The sequence below is a fragment of the Labrus bergylta genome, chromosome 20 (assembly GCF_963930695.1).
Source record: "Labrus bergylta chromosome 20, fLabBer1.1, whole genome shotgun sequence".
Taxonomy (NCBI): domain Eukaryota; kingdom Metazoa; phylum Chordata; class Actinopteri; order Labriformes; family Labridae; genus Labrus; species Labrus bergylta.
The window spans coordinates 17,868,971-17,879,263 of NC_089214.1; the positions used below are offsets into that span (position 1 = coordinate 17,868,971).

Genomic DNA, 10,293 nt, shown 5'->3' on the forward strand with positions numbered 1-10,293 from the left:
CTCAGCACGAGAGTGCATCAACTTGACACACCCACACCTCTCGCTCTTGTTTTAAGCCATTTCTGTTTCGTTCTCATGTTATCATGAGCTGAACAAACATCTGAACTCCGGGCCTGCACAGAAGAGGGCCAGAACAAGTGAGGAACCTAACAAAGGTAGGGTGGAGAGAGGAGCAGTTACAATAGCTCACAGTTTGTCGGCTTTACTTTAATAACAACGATTTTTACAAGTTCTTTACCTGTTTCATGTAATCCTGTAACACTGTGACATAGCACTCACACAGTTTTTTTTTTCACAACACACCTGTTATCTTAAAACTGGACAAGCAGAATATTCTGTTGCAACATTTTTAAAAAGTCATGGCTCCATACTTTAGCCTGCAGTTATATTTGATGATAGAGACACAGTCTTAACAGTCACAGACAAAGTGTTGGGCCATAAGATTAGACTAACATCCTCATGCATCATTATCATTATAGCACCTCGTCTACATAATGTATACCTCTGATATATTAGTCAACTTTGTTCTACCGAGTTTTTAGACAGAGAGGACTGCAGTGCGCTCTGAGGGACACACCTGCAAAGATAAATAAACCTTGCTTAATTCTGTGATGTGGGATGCTGTGATTTGGTTGCTATGTGGTTAAACTAGAAACCTGCCCCTCGTTTGTCAATCTGAAAGTGGGATTTATTTTTTCTAATATAATGAAATAATAAAATATAGAGTTATAGGAATAGAGAAACCAACACCTCCTAGTCCTTTTTCTTTGATTGATACTCAGTTTCTGGTTTAACATTCTTTTTGAACGTCTTATTCTCATTTCATCAACCTTATCTTTTGTAGTTTTATATCCTTGTTAGTTTAATTTGTATTTCATAATTAATTATAAAATGGCATGTTTCTTCAGCAAATGTTTAACAGCACTTCCCGCATTTATTCATGATACTTCAACAATTTTCAGTCTGATGGTCTTCATGCCACGACAGAGTGTGAAGCAGGGAACGTAAATACAAAAATCTCCATCAGAATTGTGAAGAGAGTAAAGTTAGATCACAAAGCAAAGAGACTTTTTATCACTAGCCACAAAAGATCATTACAATTGTTATCACTGACGGAGCAGCATTCAGACTTACTGACTAAAATGTGTGCGTAAAATCAAAGAGTGTGCCATTAAAACAGTCGTACAAATGTATAAAATGTGATTGACTGTGTTCGTTTTTGGTGATGTCCCTTTCAATCAGTCAATGGTGTTGATCTGTTTTCCTCCCTTTGTTTTCCTGTGCGCTCCTATCAAGAATGGGCTCTAGCCAGAGCAGCGACAAGCTCCACTGTAACCGCTATCTGAACGGACAGGGTCCTCCATCACTTGTACAACAAGGTCCTTTACACACATTACTGCGGCTGATAAGTTTTTCCTTGATAATCTTCTTGTTGCTCTTGATAATTTATTAAACTGGCCTGCTATCTGTGCAGCTAAGGAAGATGTGAATGGGATGTACAGAGCAGGGCACGGCAGCCAGCCAGAGGGCCAGATGACCTGGGTGATCCTCCACAGAGACCTGCCAGGGTTCCCTAATGACAACACCGTGCAGATCAACTACATATTCCCAGATGGAATACAAACAGTAAGAATGAAATATCTGTGTCAAATTTAAATACGAGTATGAAGGACCCTCAAAACTATCTACTAGCGATATAAAGATTGCTTTGCTTTTGGTCAATGTGCATGCACATTATGTGGAAATCAAAAGAAAACATCCCTTAATTACACACAATAACAAGTATCAATTTAAGCATTCTAAAAGTGATTATGTGCATAACCAGTTTTTTTGAATGAGACAGGAATTATTTTTATTTTGTATGAAAACTCCCTAAAAAGATGCACAACTGATAAGCTCGGCTGAAACTCCTCTTTTAAACCTTTTGAGTTACTCTTCTTTGAATAGAATTAAACTGAATATTCTCCAAAGGGAAATACGTCTTGGATTCGGTCCTGCAGTTACAAGAGAATAAATGAAAAAAAATACATCACAAGAGCTCATACAAAACACATTTTATGATTTAATGAAATACATAAATACCTTCTTACAGCAGTGACATATTGACATATTGCACGGCCTCATGGAACATCCTACATTATCTGTTATTAACATTTTAATGGTCATCTGCACAAATTAATGTTCTTAGCAGTTCAGCCTGGTCTGAGGGACCCTTATGGGTACAGGCTGAAACTCTCTATATTGTTGAGTATCCATGTGTGTTTGTGTTTTAATGTGTGTCTATTTGTAAGGTTTATGTTGTTATTATGTACAAATATAAATTCATGTATTCAAAAACAAGCTTTTTGAAAAACAATTAGCAATTTCTTACAAACTGCTAATTAGAGTAATAGAAGTAGAAGTCAGAAACAAGCCTCATTTATTGTTAAAGTACAGATGTTGTACATTCTTCTATTCACATCACTCTAGATAAAATAAAATCACATTGCTCTGCTGTGATAGCACAAATCACACCGTCCTGAATGCAGTCTCTAAAAAGGTGAAAATCATTTCAACACAAAGGGTAACAACGTCAGAGATTACTTTGTGTGAGAGAAGCTGAAAGAGCTCCGAGTAGGGCAATGCGTTTCTCTCGGGGACTCAGCTTTCCTGATACTAAAGAAGCTGATCGTCTGGTTAGTCTGGTTAGTAGAGCTACAGGAGGATGGGAGCTAAATCCCTCCAATAACTGAAGCAAAACAGATTCCAAACTCTGAGTTTTTAAAAGAGATTTCATTGAGATACCAAGTCTAGCATATTGGGATAACAACTCATGGACGACCCAGAGTGTGAACGACTCCAGCTGAAACTAAGGTCAAAAGCTCAGATCCATTTTGGTCAACCAGTCAGTTTAGAACTGAAGAAACCTTTCGAGGGAGAGATGACCTCAAGACCTTAAACCAAGTCCAGTTGCCTTTGGATCAACCTTTGAATTACCATGAGCTGGATGACTGACAACCTGCACAGACATTGTAACTCCTAACATTTCATTAATTAATTTAACTCTTTTACTACGCACCGGGCCAAATGTTTTGTAGTCTCTCATGTCTGGTCACTTATTAATGATTGTAAATTATGTAGGTCAAATATTGTTGAGTCCAAATTCCTTCTTTAGAAAAGTTATTTATAGGCCATGGATCATGTCATTTACTTAGTAGAGGTTAACCACAACATTTTTGTAGCTAGAAGTGTGTCGGTTATAAAGCTCAAATGATCTGAGTTGAGACTTAAAATATGAACATAGTGGAGCCAATGGTTCTGTCGTGGTCATGCAAGGAGCATAGACATATTGCACGGCCAGTTTGATAAGTGTTAAAATGTCACAGAGCTCATCACATCAAGATCATGTTTCATTGTGAAGGTCTTAAACAGTAAGGCTGGTTGGTTGTCAAATATCTGATATTATTAAACAATATACGAGTGTCTAGTTAGGACTGGGACTCTCTTGGGCTTCGGAAACATGAGGGACACATGTTAGAGCTGCTGATCATAGGTCTGACGGTCAAGGCACTTCAGGCAAAGAGGGGTAGTCCCTGGACTAATGGGGACCAGACTTGACCAGAACAATGAACAATTGGTCCTTGGCAGTCTACACATGTGGTAGTGGACAGTCTGATAAAGAAATAGCTAAAAAAGAAATAAAAGAAGATTCCAGAAGCTGATCAATTTCTGATGAGCAAAAGCATCTAAGATTGCTTAAAGTAATCAGAAGCTACGTAAGAAGAAGACCATAATGTCTATTGTTTACAGCTTAGGTGCTGATCTTTTCCATCCATCATTACCCATACAGAGGGTTCGAGTACAATATGTCACACCTTTGTAGAGGAGCAATCAATGCACATTATTGGGAAGTAATTATGTTTCCTTCCAATGTTTTAGCCAAAAGATTGTACAAGAGGATAATCTGAGGTAACAGTGTTTCTATTTAGGGAGCCTGTGGCCTAGTATTTAGTTCATGTGCCCAGTGTACAGAGGCTGTTGTCCTTGAAGCAAGTTTGCAAATGGCCTTCGGCTCCTTTCCTGCATGTCATTTCATTTTATTTATTCAGATCTCCATTAGCCATGGCCTAAGCCACAGCTATTCTTCCTGGAGTCCACCAAAACATTGTAGACCAAATAAAATATTAAAAGCTAAAAAAAATAAGTCTATATAAAAAACAGTGTTTCTATTCTAACACTGAAAATGTACTTTCTTCTTGCAGGAGAAACATCCTAACCCTGGCCAGCCTTATGCAGGGATTCGTCTCTGTGCATACCTGCCCGACAGCCGTGAGGGAAGGAAGGTGAGGAAGCTATTGGACAAGGCCTTCAACCAGCAGCTCCTATTTACTGTTGCAACAAACCAAGATGGAAAAGACATGGTCACTACAACTTCAATTCCGCTAAAAACACAACCAGACGCAGGGAGCAAAGTGTGAGTATATATTACAACCACAGTCTTCACCTGAAGGCCTCCACATTTGGATCAATAACATATTGTAGGATTATACGGTGTGATAGAGGCATAATAATAATGACCCAAGGTAAGTTGAAAAATCTATGAAAAGTGTAAAGTTTGTTTAAATCTGAAAACTTTACTCTCACATCACACTAATCCAATGACGATTCTGTAAAATCATTTCATTCAATGTAAAACTTTTTTTTTTTTTTTTTTTAAACTTTTCTTAATTTGTGTTCTTTCAGTGATGGCTACCCGGACTCTGAATACCTAAAGACTGTGAGACAGATACTGAAAGATAAAGGCGTTGAATAACGGATGACAAATCATGTAATCTTGAGTTTTATCTCATCTTTTTGCGTCAAATGTATTTATCATTTAATATATCCATCGTAACCTTTGGTGGTGTCATCTGTGCAATACAATGTCTTTGTTCAAATATATTGTTCTAATGTTATCATTAAAAATAATAAACCTTATTTTATACAATCCTTAGTTGAAAACAATTGAATCAGTCATTCCCCTCTCTCTCTCTCTGATTTCTAACTCTATCCACTCTATTTCTAATGAAGGCATACAAATCCCATACATATAATATTCATCAGCAGGTATGATGTGTTTTTAATGAAACATTACAATGAGAACCTGAAGTTTCTTCACACAACTAATAAAAAAAAAAAGGCAGGTGGGTCGTATTGCTTATCAGGATAGAAAATCTAAAACTGTGACTGAGCAGGACTTCAACTGTGAGTATAGTCAAAAACTCTATGTTTACCTGAGTGTCTTGACTTTGACTGTGACTTTTCTCTTGTGATTACTTATATGGCAGTTGTAGAACATGTAATTGTTGCATACTTTATTGTAGGTGTTGCAACTTCCTGTTTCTTAATGTGTTAACTGTCTGCATGTTCGTTAGGTTTTGCAAAGAAATATTTGCTGGTTGCAAAGCATTCCTTTCTCCCGTGGTTTTATTGATAACTTAATTGGAAATTGTGCGACCGCTGATTGCTACAGCATTACCAACACCTGGGTTGGGGTGTGTCATGTTTGATTGCCTTTTTTCTACAGATATATTCATCGTATGACTGCATGTACCGAGCCTTGACGGTACAGGACAAATACAAATACTGTTATACCCCAAGGTTTAAGAAGTCTTGACATGATACTTCAGGCCAGGGCTCTACTGTTTCAATGTTCATAATGAGCACTAAGATCTACCTTGAAAAAAACTCTAAAAATATTCTTCCACAATTTAAGAACTTTTAAAAATATTTTACTGAGAAATACTACAGCAAAGAAGAAACAATCTACAATCTAACAGAGTTTTGACACCTCTCTTATGATAATGAGCCAGAAAAAGAGAATTGAACATGTTGGTCCTTTAAAAAGAAGGGGAAGGATAGAAGGAAAGGAAAGGAAAGGAAAAATAAGGTAATTGAGACGATGGTTCAAGTCCCGGACCAAGTGCAGACCAGGTTTGGAAATTGGTCTGGTAGCTGCAGAGGAGCCAGTTCACTTACTGGGCACTGCCGAGGTGCCCTTGAGCAAGCAAATAAAAAATAAATAAAAAAAGAACTAGACTGAATAAATCAAATCACAACTTATTTTTGTGACAAGCCCCACGTGTTGTCATCATGTACCCAACCTAAGTGTACTGTTCAATTTACAATAAATTAAACAAATCATGACCATATACAACTATGTGTGCCTGAAGTTTCATACGTCTTAAGATGAGGACCAAAGGATCAACCAATCAGGCTATATGCATGACACATTACACAAAAAGAAGGCTTAAAACAAAATCTTTGTAACATTCAATATCATGACAACTAAGCAAGCTCCGTCCACTGTTGAGGCCAAGACAATATCAACAATTTATTGTGACTTTTTACTGACAATGTTGTTGCAATATTTCTTATTGTAGAATTACCTGTACCATAACACTCAAAGATGTTTGTGGGGGGAAGGGGAAATTGATGGAATCATCCAGAAATATTTTGATGAAAATAATTTGATTTAGTCAGTGATGATTCCAAGTGAAAGGTAAATAATTTTTCCACCTGATTTGACCATCAAGCCTTAGTTCTTGCTGTGTTATTACTGGACACAGTAAGGATTAAGGGGGTCCCACAGCCTAACTGTTCCTGTAGGAGCTGGTGGGAAGACATCTGCAGTTTATTGTTCTTATTTCTCCCTTCTAGCTTCATGCTTCTACCTAAAGCCTCGCCATTCCCTTATTGGTCCATATTGCCAAGTGTGAACTTTCCCAGTTTAATGCAGGCCTGATGTTCTCTTCAAACTGAATTACAGCCAGGTCCTTGCACTGACAATAAAGTATAATCTCATTTGGGAGGCCTCTGTCATCCAGGAGCCTCTTAAACCACTTTCTCCTGGACGCTCACACAAACACTCATCTGTCCACCTCTGGCAGGTCACACATCCTGTCAAATCTGTCTTCAATGCAACACACACACACACACACACACACACACACACACACACACCAACAAACACACACATCAGGGACGCACAAGGCTGTAGTATTGTTTGTAGCTTCAGGGGCAGCTATATACCCGATCCCAGTCGATTCAGTTGAGGTAAGAGGAGGCTCACAGTTTTCTTATACCCCAGTAGAATAAGTTTAATCATTTACTCTTTAAAAAAATATAATGTATGTGATTTTAAGGCTGATTGTGCTACAAAGATATAGCATGTGTTGGCATTCCCCTTCCTCTTCTGTCATCGCTGTCCTTTTGTTAGTGGTGATAAATGGTCGACAGCAGTGTTTCATTAAGCTCTTTAATTTGGCCCACAATTAGAGTCCATCTATTTTAGAAGACAAAGCAGATTGTGTGCCTGGTAATTACAAGAGTTGGGAATGGTGGATGCCTAGAATGGAAGTAATCTAGATATCCATCTTTTTCTGCCAAAGAGAGCAACGGACAGACGGACGGACGGACAGATAGATCAAATTTTCTTGGTCAAGAAAAGGGTAAAAAAAACATTATAGGATCTTTGGACCTGGTTGGCTAGCAAAGGAATTCAGACCTTAGAGGGGTATGCTGTCAAAGAGTCACCCTAACTTTTCCTTTACAGTCATCAATCATTTTTATCCCTCAATAAGCAGCCCTTTCCAGCCCTGCCCACTCACTCATTACAATGCTATCAGAGCCCAGGCCACCAGCAGCCAGACGGTCACCTTCCCCTGTGCCCTCACTTTATCCCTTCAAAAAGACTTAACAATGGCCTATGTAGACATATTGTACAGTAGGGTTAGATCGAGCCATGTTAAGAGGACTTGTGTGTGTGCATGTGTTTGTGTGCATTCGTGTGTGTAAGATTATGTGAGGCCTTAGAGAGCTTCTTACTCCACCAGATCTTCTGTTATTTGATAGGATCTTCAACCCTCTTTCCCTTTGTGCTCATGCATTCTGAATAGCAGGAGATTGGGAAGTGTGATAGCTTATACATATGAGAATGTCATAATGTCTACCATCTTCTTCTTCTTCATTGCTATTCAGATAGCACTGAAGGAGTCTTAGAATGCCGACTCCCCTTGGACATAACCATTCATCCTGGGTTAGGGAGGTGGAGGCCTTTGACTGTTTGAAAGAAAGAAAACAGAATCTGACACTCACACTTTTAATGTCAAAGCTGATACAAAATCTGTAATATTGTCAAGCCTGCTTAAGACAAATTTTAAAAAAATACTGAATGATATATATCACGTGTTCTATTCTATGAATGCATCACCGATGGATTTGAAAACATATCTTATCACACAAACATCTGTCAATTAAATTAAATCAATCATCAATTTAATCCATCAATACATGTAATCAATCAAATAAATTGATGACCAAACAAATGAATGAATTAAATCAATAAAGAAATCAAATGGATTCAAGAAATGTATCAAATCCTTCATCAAATAGTCAAATCAATCAAGAGATGAAATCGAACTAATTCATGAAATCTAGAGGAGATCAATTAAATCAATCCATAAATCAGTCAATGAGATCAATCTCAACAGTCAGGGAAAATAAACTCAGCGAAATCATCCTGGGAGACCAACGAATCAACAAGAGCAATCAGGGAAATTATTCAAAGAAACCAATGACTAAGTTACATCAATCAAATCGAGCATTGCAATAAATCAAATCAATGAATGGATGAAATCAATCAAAAAGTGGAAAGAATTTAATGAAATCATGAATGAACGGATTAAATCAATCAATACACCACTTAAATAATAAAAATACATATAGAGATAGTATTAACAAGAGAAAATGTATAGAGAAATAATGTACAGGTTTTTGTATATAATCAAATAATGATGGGCAGCTATCATTAGAAAGATAACATTTCTTTGGTGTTAACGACAAAGGACTACCTCTTTTAGGAAAGAGAGGTACTGAGCCAAAATTATACAAATGTCCCACTGGAACAATTAATAAAAAAGTGAGAGTTCATGTTTTAGTTTTTTTTTCAGTTGTGAGAGACTGTACAATGATTTGATTGATTTTGCCAGTTGTACAAATTTGTGGTACACATGTTGATACCCTGCAGGCTTTTTGGCTTAAGGGTTACAGTTCCTAGCTGCAAGAGCTCTGATCTGTGATTGGCTTGGCCACTAACTTTGTATCCACTCGAGGGAGGGCTCTCCCCTTTGGCCTTGAACTTGCGCCTCAGGTTCTGTGTGAGGTATCTGGATCTTTATAGATGGATGGGTGGTCATGTTGTGCCTCTAAACTGCACTCCTCTGCTCTCCCAGTCAGTGATTAATGGACTTATATTTGACAAATCACCCCTAAGGCTTAGAAAAGGGGGGCAGCTAGGCAGACAACAGCTGCTAGACAATCAATGCCACCAGGTTTCTCTTTCACCCCTATGAGTCAGAGCTGTGTTTTCTCTAGGCCCAGATGTAACACTTTAATTCATTTTCATTTGGGATCTGTGAACTCGTGGGGCAGCAGACTCTACCCTACACATTCATTTTAAAAAGAACACATTAATGCCTTTATTTCTATCATGTCACTATAAGGAGCTTGTTTTTAATACATGTCTGAAAAGTAAAAGAGAATACTACAGAGGCTATTACATGTTGTCCATTGTCTGTCTTATTCTTCTATTTAAGCTTTGATTCAATGAGCACAAAACATTACAAAGAGTCTAACAATAGACCCTGTTGAACAAGTTTGACAGCAATTGCTGGTGTAGCTTAAGTTTTACAATGCTGTGTAATTTGTTTTAATGACTACAAATTAAAAATTAAAATTGCATTGTGTTTTATAAATTTGTGTTTAGGTTTGAATTCAATACATTTTCCACACTGGTAAACAACACTGGCTGTGTTGGAGAGTATCCTTGGGGGAGGGATTCCAGTACGATAATTACAGTACAGTTAAAATCTAAACTTGCTCGTCTGGTGCAGACAGCCATGAAGGTGTTGCGAGGACTGAAAATCTCTCCCTACAGTCAAGTATATGAGCAGTCTGTTGTCAGAATGTTGTCTGACCTGTCTCACATCCTCCACTCTGAGTATGAGCTTCTACCTTCTGACAGACGACACAGAGTCCCCCGATGTAAAATGAACCGCTTAGTTTGTACCCATGTCATTCAAACTTGTAAATAATGTTTCATAAGGCTGTGTGGGCAGTGCAAATGCCTTTGCATTTTTGTCTATCGTGCTGTTTTTGCAGATCTTGCATAAAATAGGTAATGTGCAATACATGTTTTGATGTTTTGCATTGGTATCTGTTTTCATGTGGAGGTGTGTTTTTCTATTGTTTATTATTAATTGATTGTAGTTGAAA

At 37.8% G+C, this 10,293-nt stretch overlaps 1 protein-coding gene across 1 annotated transcript; it reads left to right on the plus strand.

Moving 5' to 3' along the window:
- dtx3la (deltex E3 ubiquitin ligase 3L a) lies at positions 1-6,175 on the plus strand. The gene is made up of 5 exons (XM_065948937.1): positions 1-155; positions 1,297-1,379; positions 1,475-1,626; positions 4,242-4,453; positions 4,723-6,175. Exons 2-5 carry the CDS (start codon positions 1,298-1,300, stop codon positions 4,790-4,792), a joined length of 516 nt encoding a protein of 171 aa, XP_065805009.1. The 5' UTR covers positions 1-155; position 1,297; the 3' UTR covers positions 4,793-6,175.
- Positions 6,176-10,293: the final 4,118 nt, after the last annotated feature.

Coding starts and splice junctions, on each gene's coding strand:
- dtx3la (XM_065948937.1), top strand. CDS start 1,298: ATGGGCTCTAGCCAGAGCAGCGACAAGCTCCACTGTAACCGCTATCTG. Junction 1,627..4,241: donor TCCCAGATGGAATACAAACA/GTAAGAATGAAA, acceptor TTCTTCTTGCAG/GAGAAACATCCTAACCCTGG. Junction 4,454..4,722: donor CCAGACGCAGGGAGCAAAGT/GTGAGTATATAT, acceptor GTGTTCTTTCAG/TGATGGCTACCCGGACTCTG.